General features: G+C 42.6%; 1 protein-coding gene across 1 annotated transcript in view; it reads left to right on the forward strand.

Annotated features, from left to right (window-relative positions):
* Nucleotides 1-17,777, forward strand: part of MACF1 (microtubule actin crosslinking factor 1) — a 230,379-nt gene that overhangs the window by 194,726 nt on the left and 17,876 nt on the right. Inside the window, 33 exon segments of the mRNA XM_032594263.1 lie at nucleotides 469-591; nucleotides 683-784; nucleotides 1,415-1,516; nucleotides 1,609-1,782; nucleotides 1,874-2,029; nucleotides 2,174-2,371; nucleotides 2,964-3,092; nucleotides 3,771-3,944; nucleotides 6,267-6,422; nucleotides 6,527-6,733; nucleotides 6,856-6,975; nucleotides 7,619-7,788; nucleotides 8,837-8,996; nucleotides 10,191-10,385; nucleotides 10,722-10,745; nucleotides 10,747-10,782; nucleotides 10,784-10,835; nucleotides 10,838-10,851; nucleotides 11,956-12,018; nucleotides 12,020-12,111; nucleotides 12,590-12,633; nucleotides 12,636-12,766; nucleotides 13,485-13,527; nucleotides 13,530-13,604; nucleotides 14,313-14,462; nucleotides 14,465-14,475; nucleotides 15,771-15,794; nucleotides 15,796-15,861; nucleotides 15,863-15,935; nucleotides 17,181-17,236; nucleotides 17,238-17,276; nucleotides 17,278-17,295; nucleotides 17,297-17,338. Of these exon segments, the coding sequence (XP_032450154.1) occupies nucleotides 469-591; nucleotides 683-784; nucleotides 1,415-1,516; nucleotides 1,609-1,782; nucleotides 1,874-2,029; nucleotides 2,174-2,371; nucleotides 2,964-3,092; nucleotides 3,771-3,944; nucleotides 6,267-6,422; nucleotides 6,527-6,733; nucleotides 6,856-6,975; nucleotides 7,619-7,788; nucleotides 8,837-8,996; nucleotides 10,191-10,385; nucleotides 10,722-10,745; nucleotides 10,747-10,782; nucleotides 10,784-10,835; nucleotides 10,838-10,851; nucleotides 11,956-12,018; nucleotides 12,020-12,111; nucleotides 12,590-12,633; nucleotides 12,636-12,766; nucleotides 13,485-13,527; nucleotides 13,530-13,604; nucleotides 14,313-14,462; nucleotides 14,465-14,475; nucleotides 15,771-15,794; nucleotides 15,796-15,861; nucleotides 15,863-15,935; nucleotides 17,181-17,236; nucleotides 17,238-17,276; nucleotides 17,278-17,295; nucleotides 17,297-17,338 (3,219 nt within the window).

Here is a 17,777-nt window from a genome sequence, read left to right on the forward strand (position 1 = left end):
CTCAAGGTTTTGAGTTCAGGCACCATGTCAGGTGAGCTCAAGCCCCTCTCTGGGCTCTGCACTCTCTCCCTCTTTCTGCACTTTGTGGCATTCTCTCTCTCTCCTCCCTCCACTCAAGCATGTTCTCTCTCTCAAAAAAAAAAAAGAGAAAATCTCTGGCAGCTGGAAGGATAAACGTTCCATAAATTATTAAAGCTCATTAGACCTTTCCCAGACTATTTTTATGTATTGTTATATAGATAAATATATTCCATATATACATATTGTGTGTGAGAGAGAAAGAGAAATGAATTGAGTCTGAAGTTTCACTGTTTATATAAGTGAAATATTAAGGACATTGAAAGGCTTCTGTGAAATTGACAGTTCTGTTCAGCATCTGCTGTTGATGGGGGTAAATTACATTTGCAAAGTTTGGGAAGTTCTGTTCTGCTTTCTGTTTTGGCTTATGATCTGTTCATTTACATGTAGACTATTAAGGAAGAGACAGATGGTCTGCATGAGGAGTTGGAATTTATTCGAATCCTTGGAGCAGATTTGATTTTTGCCTGTGGAGAAACTGAGAAGCCCGAAGTAAAGAAGAGCATTGATGAGGTATATGGAAAACTGGATAAGGAATTCAGATGAAACATTAGTGGACTCACACAGAAGAGGGTTATTAATTAAGAATCTGTTTTCCCCCCAGCTGAATAATGCATGGGAGAACTTAAACAAAACCTGGAAGGAGAGGCTAGAAAAGCTTGAGGATGCCATGCAAGCTGCTGTGCAGTATCAGGACACTCTTCAGGTGAGAGGCCACACAGTGGCCACCATAGAAATAAGTTCCATGTTCTTTGTCATATTTTGGATCCAGCATCTGAGTGGATCACCTTTACAGGACTGGAGCATTTTCCAAACTAAGACAGTGCTGTTTTGATATTTCCAGCTGAAGCTTTCCACTCCTAGTGAAAAATACCTCCAAATTTCTACGATTCTTGCCATGCTCTTCATCATCATATTTATCCTCAGGGTGCTGTACAGTGAAGCAGGACTTATTGTGCAAGTCATTGCTTGCCAAAAGGTTCCAAAACCAAGTTACCTTGAAGCACAGCTTGGCACAGTAGTTTCACCACATCCTGAGCTTGCTAGGTGGCCATGACAAATACTCAACTGCTATTCACATTTAGTTTTTCCAGAGTTAATTTATTTTGGCCATTATCCTGATAACACTGGTTCTGTTCTTAAATCCCCATATCACTGGAATAAAGATCATTATCCCTTACCTCTGACCCCCACCTGAAAACACAGACATCACAAGGTACTTAATTTTTGTCCACTTATGTCAGCAAGGGTAATGCTAATTCTCTGACATGTTCTCCCTCTTCCGACTCCAATCCTTGTGTTTTTTGGTTTTTGACTGTTTGTATTTCTGTCTTAGGCTATGTTTGACTGGCTAGATAACACTGTGATTAAGCTCTGCACCATGCCCCCTGTTGGCACGGACCTCAACACTGTTAAAGATCAGTTAAATGAAATGAAGGTTTGTAAATAGGAATGGCTTTTGAAGAAGAGTTGCTTCTTTTTTGTTTCTAAAGATTTGGTTTGATGTTAACATTAGTATGTCTTTGATAGGAGTTCAAAGTGGAAGTTTACCAGCAGCAAATTGAGATGGAGAAGCTCAATCACCAGGGTGAGCTGATGTTAAAGAAAGCTACTGATGAGACGGATAGAGACATTATCCGAGAACCGCTGACAGAACTCAAACACCTCTGGGAGAACCTGGGTGAAAAAATTGCCCACAGACAGGTGAGGCAGATGGTAGAGTACATCAGTGGACAACTAGTTCCTTTTTTCTAATTTCCTGACCAACATTCCCTTTATGTCTTTTTCTGAATAGCACAAACTAGAAGGTGCTCTCCTGGCCCTTGGCCAGTTCCAGCATGCCTTAGAGGAACTGATGAGTTGGCTGACTCACACTGAGGAGTTGTTGGATGCTCAGAGACCAGTAAGCGGAGACCCAAAAGTCATTGAAGTTGAGCTCGCAAAGCACCATGTAAGTGCCCTCAGTTTTCATCTCTAAGCCTGTTGCCTTGAGACCCAATATTGTCACCAGAAGCCTCTGGATATTGTGTGTACCGTTGGGAACCAGGCTTGATGATATCTGTGGAGCTAAGTTACATTGTTCAACGTCTTTTAGGTTCTAAAAAATGATGTTCTGGCCCATCAAGCCACAGTAGAAACAGTCAACAAAGCTGGCAATGAGCTTCTTGAATCTAGTGCTGGAGATGACGCCAGCAGCCTAAGGAGCCGTTTGGAAACTATGAACCAGTGCTGGGAGTCAGTGTTACAAAAAACAGAGGAGAGAGAACAGCAGCTTCAGTTGACATTGCAGCAGGTGCGTGTATTGTCCAAGTTAGGGAGGTGGAGCTGTGCACATAACATCGGAAGAAAGCCTGTCTGAGTCAGTGAAAGGAAAACAATTTGGAGAATGTCTCACCAACCTTCCTTTCCCTACCCCAGCCCCTGCTCCATGTCTTAAGAAGATGGTTAATTCTGTGCTGGAACTTGTCTGGAAAGAATAGCTTTTGATTGAGTGATTCTTTTCAGATTTGTTTGTAGCCTTGTCTCTTTATTTACTATTCAAAGTTAGTAAATCTTTGCCATAACAAACCTTGCTCACAGATTCAGTTATTTCTTAAATCAAGTGAGGATCCCCCCATGTCCATGTTCAATAGTACTTCAGTCTGTTGATTGATTCATCAGGTTATATCAGACATCTATCATATATTACAGTGAAGTCCAAAGGATTCTGCTAGATTCCAAAAATAAATAAGTATATTGGCCCCGTGCTAATCCAGCAACAGAACAACCCTGTGAGCAACCCAGAATTCCTCCCTCAGGATAGGTTCTTCATGTGGTCATTTAGGAAGTCTACTTTTGAAGCTGAGAATTGACTGCTGACCTTACTGATGTGTCTTTTCTCAAAGGCCCAGGGTTTCCACAGTGAAATTGAAGATTTTCTCTTGGAACTGACTAGAATGGAGACCCAACTCTCTGCATCTAAGCCCACAGGAGGACTTCCTGAAACTGCAAGGGAACAGCTTGATACACATATGGTAATGGAAGCTTCTTGAAGTTGAACATAATCCCCTACTCAGAACTTTCTGAATTCACAGACCTGTATGTATCTAGGAGTCTACAAAGCAGCACATTTTTACTGACAATATAGTATGACCTTAAGGATTACTGCTTTTTACGTGGGCTTTTAAGAGCCCCTACCACAGGCAGCAGTGGTGACAGGGAAGCTTGACTGGAAATACATTGGTGAGCTGTTAAATTTTGAGTTGGTCAGTCAGTTGGCATAAGAATATTGACTTGAAGGTGAGAGCATTAAGACAAATATGTTAACATGGCTGTGTCTAAGAAAAGAGTATTGAAGGGACTTATAGAAATCGATAGATACTGTGACAATATTTTAAGAAAGGGGCTGAGAAAAAAAGGCAACATAATTTCTAGGCAAATGTTTCAAGTAAAGGAGAAATAAATTATTGGGGTCTACTTTTGTGATCTCTGATCCTTAAGGAAATCTTCTTGATAACAAAATTATTTCAATTTTAGTGAAGAATGGTAGGATTCATTGCTCAGGAATTGAACTGAATCCAAAAGAAAGGGTTTTGATCAAGATGAGACCTTCCTGGACTTTTCCAACTGTGCTTATAAATCTGTGTGTGGGTGGCTTTCAGAGAATTGGCATTACCAATCCCTTTCTTGACTTTTTTTTCTTTTTTTGGTAGGAACTCTATTCCCAGCTCAAAGCCAAGGAAGAGACTTATAATCAACTGCTTGACAAGGGCAGGCTCATGCTTCTAAGCCGCGATGATTCTGGGTCTGGCTCAAAGACAGAACAGAGTGTAGCTCTCTTGGAACAGAAGTGGCATGTGGTCAGCAGTAAGATGGAAGAAAGAAAGGTATCACCACAAAATACAGTGTGTGATTATTGGGCTTGAGTAGTTTGCTTGACCATCACGTGTAATTACCATCTAGTTTCTGTGAAGATTTTTCGGAGACCATTATATAGTACCAGAAGTTGCAGAACTGGTTATCGTTTTTGATTTAATCGTTTTTGTACTAATCAAGCTATCTTTCCTGATGTTAAATTTCTATTTTGCATCCATATCAAGTTGCATTGATGGTACTGGTTTCTGCCAATATTTGCTTTTGTCGTTCATTCCTTTTTTTGCCTTTACCAGTTGAGACATATGAGGCTGTTAACTGCTGAGTGATGGACTTATAACTCATAGTAATCACTGATCTGTGTTCCTACTGAAAAACAAGGTCATGTTGGAGTCACTGGCTTGGGATTGGGAGGGTGGGAACAGAACATGCAGGGAGTTGGGCTAATATTCTCCACAGGAATTTGGCAGTGTGCAAATAATTTTACTAAAAAAATCAGAAGAGGAGTAAATTTTGTGACCTTTTCCCACTCTTCTTCAGAAATCAAATTCTCTTCAAAAGAAAAGTGATCAGGGATCAAGGCCTCACAACATTGTTTTTTATGAGTACCAAATTTCGGAGTATTACTCAGCACAGAGTTTCTGTACTGCGCAGATCTAATGTAAAATATGTGTTCAAATCTGTTGGCCATATCCATTAAACAGTTATTAAGCATGTATGTGCCAGGCACTGTGCTAGCTATATAGTGGAAGCAAAGGCATGAACCCTATCATTGTGAAATTTAATGGACAGAAGTATTCACACATATAAGTGGATACTTTGAGAGTACCATTAATTTCCTAGAATTTTTTTAGTGTGAGATCTGGTAATTCTGTTATATGAAGAATGACCAGAGACACTGAGTGTGGGGTGTGTTCTAATTCTTTGACAGACTATCATCTAATTTCTGCAGAATGCAGAACTAAGACTAATTAAAGAAACTGAGGCAGATTCTGGCTCCTAATCAAGAAATTTCTATGTTTTCCTATCAGTGGAGCAAGTTGCCTCAAGATATACTTACCCATCATTGGTGGAACTGGTCAAACAAGGGCTTGGTGTCAGGGATAGTTATTTCTGATTTTGCAAGAACTTTACATTTTAGTATCACTAATATTCTGTAGTAAGTTTGTATGGTGCTATATTAAGGAATAAATAGATAAAATGATGTGGAAAGATTTCCTGTTATCTAGGAACTTGCAATATTATTAATTTCTAAGCATTTCTGTAATAAATTTGAGGTAGATTTTATTTTTCTCTTGGTTTGTTTACATTAGGTCTGTACGTTTTTGTAACATTGATAATAGTGTTTTTCTGTGTTACAAGAGTGACTTGAAAATACAAAGAAAAATAAAAACCTATACAGTATATATAACTCAGTTAACAATAACATTTGTAGTGTACATCTTGGGTTTCTATGAATATCTTAAATATATTCATTTTTAGCAACCTGTCATTATTACATGCCTGCCTGCTAAATGGACCAGGGACAGAGGCCATCACCTACGTGTTGTGGGTAGAGCTTCTCTGGAGCTCGTAGACTCTGGAATTGGGGTGCATTTTTGGGCAGTGGACATGCCCTGAATGAGCCATTGTTTTTGCCATTCTGATTTAGAGCAGTGTCTAAAAATTTGTATCTAGTGTCACATTTTTGCTTAGAATATTATGGCTTTTTTTCCCCCTCACCTTTTCTGCTTGTAGCTTAAAAATGAGCTTCAGGGACACCTGGCTGGCTCAATTGGTAGAACACGACTGTTGATCTCAGGGTCATAAGTTGGGCCTAGAGCTTCCTTAAAAAATAAAAATAAAAAAGAATGAGCTTCAGCCTCACATTTTCAGATGCCATATTTTCTGAAAACATTTAAATAGAGCAATGCAGTGACCATCATCTTTACAGTAAAGTGCTTTTCATTCAGTTGTTTTTATACTGGAAAAAGTACATCAAAGGGAAGTGAGGCTTTGCCCAGAACAAGTTGCAGACCCTGCAGCTGTCACCGCTGAAGGATCTGTTCCCTTACACTTACTGAATAGCTCTATCCCTGTTCTTTAATGTCCCAGGAAGTGGGGAATGGCAGAGAAAGCAACTTTGCTGCAAATTGTGCTCTTTCCTTTTCATACATCCTTGTTTTGGTTTCAGACACTAACGTTGCCCCCTTGTTTGTAAACAGGGCATGTTTGGAGGTTAAGTGAGGCTCCTCTTTAGAGATCATTTTTTTTAGTGTACAATTCACGCCTTTGTCCTGGAAACTACAATTCCTGAATTTGGCACTTTCTCTTTTTGTGTTTTAATTAAAATTCAGTCAAAGCTGGAAGAGGCCCTCAACCTGGCAACAGAATTCCAGAATTCCCTGCAAGAGTTCATCAATTGGCTCACTCTAGCAGAGCAAAATCTCAACATCGCCTCTCCTCCCAGCCTGATTCTAAACACTGTCCTCTCCCAGATAGAGGAGCACAAGGTAACTGTGACATTACAATGTCGCCTGCCTTTTGAGGGGACTAGCTGAGAAAGAAGCTCCTCTATCTTATCTTCAGTTTAAAAAGAGCTATATTTTCCCCTCAGGTGTTTGCTAATGAGGTCAATGCTCATCGAGACCAGATAATTGAACTGGATCAAACTGGGAATCAGTTAAAGTTCCTTAGCCAAAAACAGGATGTTGTTCTGATCAAGAATTTGCTGGTCAGCGTCCAGTCTCGATGGGAGAAGGTTGTCCAGCGGTCTATTGAAAGAGGGCGATCACTGGATGATGCCAGGAAGAGGGCAAAACAAGTAAGTTAGGAAAGAAAGCTACCAATTTCTTGAACAATCTTGGGCTGCATGTGTAGAGCCTCTGATATGATTTACATGAAAGTGTAGCTTGCATATCATTCTTACTTTTTATATAATTGCAGTTCCATGAAGCTTGGAAAAAACTGATTGATTGGCTAGAAGATGCAGAGAGTCACCTGGACTCAGAGCTGGAGATATCCAATGACCCGGACAAAATTAAACTCCAGCTTTCTAAGCATAAGGTAAAGCGGTTCATGGCTCTTAGGTCCTGACCTTGGTATTCACTGAAGTTTGCAAAAAATGGAAATCAGAGCTAGTAAAAAAAAAAAAAAAAAAGTTAATGTTGAAAAATCAAGATGATGAAGCTAGCTGTCTTGTATCTACATAGGGTCTAACCATAAGAATCACTCATTTAAATAACTGTTCAAACAAAGTGATTGTGGGAGTAACCAGTTAAAACAACAAGCTTTTAGAAATTTTTGTGCACTGCTACATGTAGTATAAACAAAAATTTATAAATTTCTTTTTCTTTCTTTTTTTTTTTTTTAAAGTTTATTCTGAGAGAGAGATAGAGACCGGGGTACAGGCAGAGAGAGAGAGGGAGACAGAATCCCAAGCAGGCTCCATGGTGTCAGCACAGAGCCCAATGTAGGTCTCAATCTCATTAATCGTGCAATCATGACCTGAACCGAAATCAAGAATCAGATGCTTAACTGAGTAGGCCACCCAGGCGCACCCAAAATTTTTAAATTTCTCGAGGATAAGCTGTTGTTAACTCAAGAAGTAGTGACATCCATTACCAACCTGAACACTGAAAAATTTTCTTTGTTCCAAATCAAGACATCATCTTTTAGCGTGGATTCTTTCTGTTCTCTTTGGAAACAGGAATTTCAGAAAACCCTTGGTGGCAAACAGCCTGTGTATGATACCACAATTCGAACTGGTAGAGCCCTGAAAGAAAAGACTTTGCTTCCTGATGACACTCAGAAACTTGACAATTTACTGGGAGAAGTCAGAGACAAATGGGATACTGTTTGTGGCAAGTCTGTGGAGAGGTGAGTACGAATATTTGCTTTGTGGGTCTGTATGTCATCCTGAAACTAACAAAGACTGTTAATTGGATTCCATAAAATGGCAATAAAGCTAATGCATCAGAACAGGTTTTGTAGCATCTCAATATCTCTGGTTCATTCAATGCAAGTTGTGAAGTTGAATAAAATGTATTAAAATTCTCATTTTAAACTTGAACCTTACCGTATTAGCAAGAAGGCCATAACTCAAGCCAATAGCAACAGAAGATTAGTAACTACACTTCTCTGTCAGTGACTAAGTTGTGACACTGATGGCTGTGTCAGTTCTCTCACTGTCAGGCACTGAGCAAAGCCTCTGCACATAGCACCTCGTGTAACCATTGTAATACCTGCCCTTGACAGGGCAATCACTAATGAGCATGTGCCAAAAAGGGGCTACTAATCACTTAATCCACCTGACAACCACTGAGGCGGGCTCTGTTATTCCCATTTTACACATGAGGAAACTATCATAAAGAGGGTTTTTAACTCCCCCAAGGTCACTCAGCTACTAAGCAGCAGAGCTGGGATTTGAAGCTTTTGAGTTTGGTTCCATAAGTTGTACTCCTGTCCCTGGGTGCCCACTATGCTATGCTAAGTATTAGGATATCTTTATATTGTGCTCCACAATTTTTTGGATGAGGTGACTGAGGTTCACAGAGGTGAAGAGAAAGCCCAGGGTCACACAACTCCTGACTCAGACCGTGGCTGAAACTGTCCTCCTCCACCTGAGTGGTGTAAGGTGATTAGCACAGAACTTGGGGCATTAGGGTGTATCCATATATAACCATTGGACTCCTAAGATGCCAGAAGGGTATCTGCACTTGTTTCCTGTACTAAATCCATTCTAGAGAGCAGTTTGGTTCAAAATGTCTAGGCATAGCTCTTTGTCACTGTTTATCTGTTTCGAACCAGCCCAGCATGGAGGGCCCTGTCTCTGTAGAGTGCAAGCAGTGTTCCCTTCAGCAGTCAGAACTGTGAGCCAGTCAAAGAAAAGGGATCCCCCAAAACAGTGAGGTTTGGTTTCTCTCAGGCAGCACAAGTTGGAGGAGGCCCTGCTGTTTTCGGGTCAGTTCATGGATGCTCTGCAGGCTTTGGTTGACTGGCTGTACAAGGTGGAGCCGCAGCTGGCCGAGGACCAGCCCGTGCACGGGGACCTCGACCTGGTCATGAACCTCATGGACGCCCATAAGGTGAGGAGCGGGAGCTGCGCCGCGTGGAGGCAGAGCCCTGGGTTCCTCCGCCTAAGCAGGCCTCCTGCTCCGACTCACCATCCAGGGGAGAAAGGAAGTCTTGGAAGAGCCTGTGTCTCTGTGTCAGAGAGACCACTCCTCGCTCCGTGTGTATCGCTGGGACTCTGCATCAGTCACAAAGGATTCGCCAACATTGCTTTGATTTGGATTTGGTGATGTGTACAATTCACCTCGAGAGGCTCTCCCCACACCCCTCCATCCTGACTCCTTTCATCCATTGGGTCACATCTCTCATTTGGGTCACAAAATGGATTTCATTTCAGGTGGAAATTTCAAACATACCCATTTCCCGTGACTCCCAAAATCCATGGGAGAACTTTTGAACGACTTTTGAACTGTCTGTGTCAGTATTTAATGTAGCCTGAGCCTGGCAGGTTGAGCTGCATAAGGTCCTCCTGTTCCAGCAGAATGGATTCTGAGGAAGGCACAGTTTTTTTTTTTTTTTAATTTTTTTTTCAACGTTTATTTATTTTTGGGACAGAGAGAGACAGAGCATGAACGGGGGAGGGGCAGAGAGAGAGGGAGACACAGAATCGGAAACAGGCTCCAGGCTCTGAGCAGTCAGCACAGAGCCCGACGCGGGGCTCGAACTCACGGACCACGAGATCTTGACCTGGCTGAAGTCGGACGCTTAACCGACTGCGCCACCCAGGCGCCCCGAAAAATGAGTTCTTTTCTGAGCTATCCTTGACCCTCGCTAGCCCAGCACCTTGCACAGTGGTATTTAGTGTAACCTATACCTGTCATGTTGACCTCCATTGTATCCTCTTGTTTTAGCAAAAAGCATTCAGCTTTACTCGAATTTACAACAAACTCTTATTATGTGCATGGCAGAATGTGTTCTTACTTAACTCCCACGATTCTGGAAATCTTGCTGTAATGTTACTACTGTTTTACAAGTTAGGAAACTGGGACTCCAGGTAAACAGCTTACCCAGAGCCACACCACTCATCTTGAGAGCCACCTCTTCTGATGGTTCTTTCTTACACATTGTCCTGCCTCCCTCTGCATAAAAGACACACGACTAGCACCTACCAAGGACAACTGGACTGAACGATTCCTTTTCTCTGTGGTTTGACGTCATGGGTTCAGAACATTTCTCAGCAAACTAATTCTTCTGTTTTTCTTTTCTAGGTTTTCCAGAAGGAACTGGGAAAGCGAACAGGAACCGTTCAGGTACTGAAGCGGTCAGGCCGAGAGTTGATTGAGAATAGCCGTGATGACACCACATGGGTGAAAGGGCAGCTCCAGGAATTGAGCACTCGCTGGGACACTGTGTGTAAGCTCTCCGTCTCCAAACAAAGCCGACTGGAGCAGGCCTTAAAACAGGTTAGAGACTTTTTTGGCGACAACCCAAGGGAGAGGATCCTAGCAGATTCATTCTCATTTCTTTATCAGGATCAGTTCACCCAGTCTTGAATGTAAAGCCAAACATTGATCTTCTGAATATTCTACAAGATTTTAATGTTCACTCATATTAGAGAAAAAAATTAATTTGATTTTTAAAGATCTACAAATGAAAGATGACCTTTGTGGGGCCTTGATAGTGTCATCAGTGCCTGTGACACACAAAGGCGTTCAGGCCCGACCCTTTCTCTGACATTACCCCAATGTCCGGGACCTTGGCTGCAGAGAGGCTCAATCTGCTGTGCTTCGTTATTTCAGGCGGAAGAGTTTCGGGACACAGTCCCACATGCTGTTGGAGTGGCTTTCTGAAGCAGAGCAAAACGCTTCGTTTTCGGGGAGCACTTCCTGATGACACGGAGGCCTTGCAGTCTCTCATGACACCCATAAGGTAATCCAGCCCCAGGGTGCAGTGACCCATGCTACCCACCAGGTGAGGGCTACCTCCTGCTTTTGTTTGGAATTTCCAACCTCACGTGCAAGGACGGGAACCAGAATGGGTCCAGATTATTGGTTTGGCAGGAATGAAAGGGAAAAGGACTAGTGGGTTTTTGATACCTTAAACATCATTCATTTGTTTTTACAAAGTAATGTGTATTGGTTGTAACAAGTGAAAACAGCGTGGTATCATATAAGAAAAATGTGGGCTGTACCACCCCTAGAATCCTCACCTGCACACAGCTTCATTTGCCTTTACTCACATTACCAGCGTCAGACACTGGACCTCTTACCAGCTCTATATAGAATATATATATCCAGAATATAATGCAGTCTTGAGGGCCACTGTCTGTCCTAATAAAGTGGGAAATTAATCAGGAGATTTTGATCTGGGCTTTATATGTGGTATTCTGTTGCAGATTTTTTTTTTTCAGTATTTTTAATATCCATAGTGTTTTATAGTTGTCATTTGTCTAAGACTGTATTGTTTATACGCATGGAAATGAATAAAAACAGGATTTTTTTTTTTTTTTTTGAAGAAAAACTAAGAATAGGAAGAGGGTCATGCCTGGTGTGGATAGGAGGACCTTTCTGGGTCCCTATACCTGTCATCTGTAGCAGAGAAAGTCATTGTTTAATTTATTTGTTGATGCTTATTTATTTATTTTGAGAGAGTGAAAGCATGCTAGCAAGCATGAGTGGGAGAGCGGCAGAGAGAGAATCCCAAGCAGGCTCCCACACTGTCAGTGCAGAGCCCAACACAGGACTTGATCTCACAAATTGCGAGATCATGACCTGAGCCAAATAGAGTCGGATGCTTAACTGACTGAGTCACCCAGGAGCCCTGAGAAAGTCATTCTTGTGTAAACCCCTTCACCTTTTCACGTCTTTCAGAACTGGGAACAAAGTGCCAGAGACACCCAAATGCAGGCTTGAGGTCTGTGTTAACACATAGAGGAGGGAAAAATGCATTTGAAATCTTTTCCCCCTCACAATGAACTAACAGTGCTGCTAGAGTAGATTTCTCAAGTTTTGTTTTCAAATCTTTTTGTTCAAGGAGTTCATGAAGAAAGTGGAAGAAAAGCGAGTGGATGTTAACGCGGCAGTAGCAATGGGAGAAAGCCATCCTGGCTGTGTGCCATCCTGATTGCATCACTACCATCAAGCACTGGATCACTATCATCCGAGCTCGCTTTGAGGAGGTGGGTTCCTGGTTGCAGAGGGGACAGCACGTGCCCCGTGAAGCGGGTTTCTGGTGAGAAAATGCTACTGAGCTTTCCCCACCCACCCCAGATAAGGACTCTTTTCACCCACCGTGAATATGTCAGTAAGAATTAAGTTAGCGTTTAGTCATGACGTTTTCTTGGTAATGAGCAGCAGTCTGAGAGAATAGTGCTGGTGTAGTGATGGTTTCAGTGATGAATTCCAGTGGACCATGGTTGGTATTTTTCCTTCCTTCCCGAGAAGTCCTGTGTTTAATAGGATATTCATACTGATTTGCTTCCAGGAGTGCTGGTTGTTCATGTCCATCTCTGTCACTAGAGTAAGAGTGAGGCCTCTGGAGTAATTCGAGTGTTTCTTCCCCCTTAAAGTCATTGTTAGGATCAGATGGAAGAAAAAACTTTGGAAACAAAGGATGTGCTTGACTGAGAGAGGCGATGGATTTTCTTTCTCTCCCTAGGTCCTGACGTGGCTAAGCAGCACCAGCAGCGTCTTGAAACAGCCCTGTCAGAACTGGTGCTAATGCCGAGCTCTTGGAAGAACTTCTGGCGTGGATCCAGTGGGCCGAGACCACCCTCATTCAGCGGGACCAGGAGCCGATCCCTCAGAACATCGACCGAGTTAAAGCCCTCATTGCCGAACATCAGGTATTGTCACCATGTCATGTGGCCGCGGTGTTTCCTGTGTTGCTCATGGAGCCCGTTTCCTTTGCCCTGTGTATTTGTTTTTAAATGGCTGCTTATCATATTCATACAGATTTAGCAGCTTAAAACAACACACACTTACTCTCTTGCAGTTTCCATGGGGCAGGAGTCTGGGCCTGAGTTAGCTGGGTCTCCTTAGGATCTTACCAGGCCAAAATCTAGATGTCAGCCCCAGCTGCAGTTCTCACCCAGGCTCATTCAGTTGTTGGCAGAATCTGATTCTTGTGGTTATAGGACCAGGTCTCCATGTTCTTGCTGGCTGTCAGCCAAGAGTCACCATTAGCTCCCAGAGGCTGCCCTCAGGTCTCAGCCACCTGGCCCGCTCACAGCATGGCAGCCTATGTTTTCACAGCCACCAGCAGGAGAGGGTCTCCTAGGTCCTTCTTTGGTATCCTGTGTGGCATTCATTGCTCTGACTTCTGGTTTTCCTCACTCAGCTGTGAGCTCCTTGGAGTCAGAAGCCATGTCTATCTCTCAGGTTTCCCATACCTGATGAAGTAAGTGCCTTGCTCAGTTGTTTCTTGAAAGGAGTGAGACAGTGTACAAAGGCATCTGTGAATTGGTCTGTCCATCATGAGCTTGGGCTTTGTGAGTGAAGTTGCCTGATTCTGTCTCAGTCCAAGAAAACTCTTTAACTCTTTTCCCTGTTTGTGTCTGACAGATGTTTATGGAGGAAATGACTCGCAAACAGCCTGATGTGGACCGGGCACCAAGACGTACAAAAGGAAGAATATAGAGCCTGCTCACGCGCCTTTCATCGAGAAATCCCGCAGCGGCAGCAGTATGTTTCTAGCCTCCTGTGTTAGGGTGTTTCCTTCCTGCTATTTGAAGATGACCCACTTTCCAAGTCCCTATCAAAAAACTTCTTTTTTGGGGCACCTGGCTGGCTCAATCAGTAGAACATGTGACTCTTGATCTCAGGGTTGTGAGTTCAAGCCCCACATTGGTTGTGGAGCCTACTTTAAAATCAAATCAAAACAAAAAAACTTCCCCATTTTTTCAAAAACTGTATTGGATTTGAACTAAAATGTTTTTTTGAAACTCACTTTTTGTATACCAACATGCAGTAACTATATTCCATTTTCTTGGACTGGCATAATTTTGAAGTGGTTTGAGCAGATTCTACTGCAGTGGCCTTTCCAGTGTTTTGGTCATCAGTGCTAGCTGTTTACGTTTGTCTTGTGTTAATTAATTAAAAAGATAAATCTGCTCCTCTAGAGCCACTGCTTTTTTTGGTTGAGTGACATTTCCTCAGTTCGCTGAGGACAGAATTGAATTTGAAGATATGAAATAAGTACTGTTGGCTGGGAGGGAAGATCAATAGTTTGAAATGAGCAGTCCTAATACATTGAATATTGCCCATATTTTTTTTTCGCATTTACTGACCGGATACCATTTTAAGGGTCTCCTAAGTTAACACATATGGCACTTTCTCTTTGTGAACTGACAAAAGCAGCTTTTCTAATCTTGTAGTTATTTTTCCTTTTAGGGAAGTCCTTGAGTCAGTCCACCCCTCCTCCCATGCCAATCCTTTCACAGTCTGAAGCGAAAAACCCACGAATCAACCAGCTGTCTGCCCGCTGGCAGCAGGTGTGGCTGCTAGCACTGGAGCGGCAGCGGAAGCTGAACGATGCCTTGGATGACTGGAAGAGGTAAGGCTTTGCCAAGCATCCTTTCCTGGAGGGAGGTGACTTAACCTTCTGAGGCCCTCTTACTATGTGTACCTTGCCTACTTCTCTAGAGGAGAGGACAGACCAGGGTGAGCCAGTACGGTGTCCTTCAGGCCCCCTAGGAGAAAGCTCATGGGTGAGGAGACCACTCACAACGGAGTAGGTCATACATAGCACCTAGCTGTGGAAGGCAAGCAAGCAAGCGACCAGCCAGTCCATGAGGCTCTGGTCTGTGATGCGACCCTCCTCAGCACCTGGCTGTGGTCAAGAATCAGAAGCAGAACTTGGCTGAGTTACTTCCAGGTGTGCAGCTTATCACACTAACAACCATATGGGCCCTTTATGTAAAGGGTGTAAGTTACACAATTAGGAAACAAGGGTAACTTTTATGACCTTGTGATTTCTCTGAATATTCACTAATGATGAAGAGGAAATCTGTTTTGAAGTATCATTAACACCAACCTAAAAAAATCTAGTACTACACTTCTAAGTTCTAAAACAAACCTCTAATATCTTCTATATTTTTTTATTGTGCCTGTCAAAGCAGCTATGCCCGGAGTGAGTGTTCTGTGTTTTTTTGTTGTTATTTCTGTAGGTCAGTTGAGTTTTAAGCATATTTGGTTTTTGGCTTTTTCTTTTTTCCCTATTCCTTCCAACTTTGGAGTTTGAATGACCACGGGAGAGCGGCTGGCCCTGTCTCAGTCATTCTGAATCTGTCTCACCAACGTAGTCCGAGCAGCTAAACCTCGCCTTGCCCACTGCTCAGGCCTGCTGTCCTCTGCCAAAGCCAAATATTTCACATGGAGTCAGACGGGCAGTTTGCCCCCTCTGGCACCATTTCCAAAGAAACATGCTTGCTGCACGCACGGGTTGGATTCTTAATGCTTCCAGCCAGAACTCAATTTTCTCATCTCAGAAATGATGGGAAACATGAGCCTTCCGACCCCGGGCCTCAGTGTGACCACAGTTTCTTTTCAAAATCACATAAGTGAGGAGTGCTAAGGACTTCTCTTCTGGGATAGAATCCATTCCCTTACATCTGAGAAGGTGATCCTTCGAAAAGTGCAAAGGGAGCTATACCACAGCTCATGTAAACAATCACAGCTTTAAGTGAAGGACCCAGATTGTGCCTTCACAAAGAGCACGCGGATGTCATTGTTGATGCCCCTCCGGAAGGCCTGCATGGCTTTACTGAATGTCTGAAAGTTTTGGTATGCTCCGGGCAGATTTGAGAGCCAAAAGAATAAATCGTGTTTGACACCTATGATTCTCTCTAGTTGAAGGAATTTGCCAACTTTGACCTTCGATGTCTGGAGGAAAAAGTATATGCGTTGGATGAATCACAAAAAATCTCGGGTGATGGATTTCTTTCCGGCGAATTGACAAGGACCAGGACGGGAAGATAACACGTCAGGAGTTTATTGATGGCATTCTAGCATCCAGTGAGTTCACTCATACTTCCAAACATGGGTCACATCTGCATTCCTTGTACTGGTAGAAGCAAGCGATATTCTGGCTAAAGAGTCTTTCTGAAGTTAAAGCAATAGGGTTAGGAAGGAAGTAATGTACCTGCTTATTATTAAAATTGGCCTATCATTTTGATGGAAAGAAGAATTTCATTTTGCTGGGAATAAAAAAAAAAGGTCTTGTTGACACAGAGTGGCAAGTAAACCTGTTTGAGGTGTAGATTAAAGAGCCAACTTTTGTGAACGATGAGGTTCTAAGTTAAGTGTTTGAAATTCAAAATTTTTCATAATACCCGTTCTGACATCTGTATGCAGCTTACAAAATACATATTCTCAATTATTTTTAGCAAGAGAAATAATTGAGGCATAAAGTAGCTAGGTGACTTGCCAGGGCCACAGAGCACATCTCACAGCTGTGCAACTTTCCATGGGTGGCCAAGGAAGGCCTATCTGCAGAGGTGATATTAAGGGAAGAGAGGCAAAGGGACAGCGGGTTCCAAGCGCTGAGGTGGGCACGAACTTGGCATGTTCTAGGAATAGAAAGATTAATGTGGTTGGGCTGTCATGATCTAGGGGAGTGGTAAGAGATGAAGTTGGAAAGGTCAAGAGCAGCCAACTCGTGCAGGACCTGGTAGGCCCTGGTGAAGAGAGCAGATCTGACCTCTGATCCTAGAGGCAGCAGGACAGTGGGAAACCACCAGAGGTTTTCACCTGAGGGACCATCTGATTCACATTTTAATAAATCACCCTGGCTACTGTAAATATTCACACTTCTTTGGGAAGCAGTTTTTCAAGAGCCTAAGGTAGTTGTCTAAACAGAAAAAAAAACTTCATCCTAGTCCACATTGTCACTATTCTGAAATAATCGAAGTATCCAGCAGTAGTGGAGCAGATAAGTAAATTCTCATGGTGGATGGTAGGCCTGTGGGTAGTTGTAATATCACATCTTTCAATATACCTGAAATATTGCCTTTTTTTCTTTCTTTTCTTTTTTTCTTTTGAGTGGGGGAGGAGGGAGTCTATAATCAAAACACCAAAAACTTAACAGTAAGTAGTCTCTGGGTACTGTATCTTTATAACATATCTTCTAAGTGGGCATATATTATTTTGAGCAAAAAGCAAGACATTAATGTTTTTTCTTTCAAGAAGTATTATATGCCCTCCAGCAAGCCAAGTAAGCACTGTCGTTAAAATGTTCCAAATGTGATTGCTTTTCTCCAGAGTTTCCTACCACCAAGTTAGAGATGACTGCTGTCGCTGACATTTTTGACCGAGATGGGAGATGGCTACATCGATTACTATGAATTTGTGGCTGCCTCTGCATCCCAACAAGGATGGCTTACCGCCCAACAACCGATGCGGATACAATTGAAGATGAGGTATGGGAAATAACTGTATTTTGAGCACATGTTGAGCATAGTGGTTGGGTGCAATGACCATATCAGCCCTGTGACTTACCTGTCACAAGATCATTATTTGGAGTCCTGTTTGGCAATTCCCATTTGGAGGATGATTCCCCAGAGTATCTCTGGCTAGTGAGCTCTCTCTTTCAGCCTAGATGACTTTTTACTCAAATGAGTCACATCGGTGGTTCCTCCCATGTTCACAGACTTACCACATCCATTCAGTCACAGACACCATGTTGCCTAGAACAAGTCCTCTCTCAGTCAGTCCTGGGCATTCTATGTCAGTATCCAGGAGCATGTGGTCTTCAAATAAAGATTTAAGGAGTAAAATGTGAAGTAATGTTTAACACGGTGTATACCAACCAACCTTTCTGCCTAGTTAAAAATTTTCTCCATGTTGAAAATCTCATCC

Source organism: Lynx canadensis, chromosome C1 (genome assembly GCF_007474595.2).
Source record: "Lynx canadensis isolate LIC74 chromosome C1, mLynCan4.pri.v2, whole genome shotgun sequence".
In the NCBI taxonomy this organism is placed as follows: Eukaryota; Metazoa; Chordata; class Mammalia; order Carnivora; family Felidae; genus Lynx; species Lynx canadensis.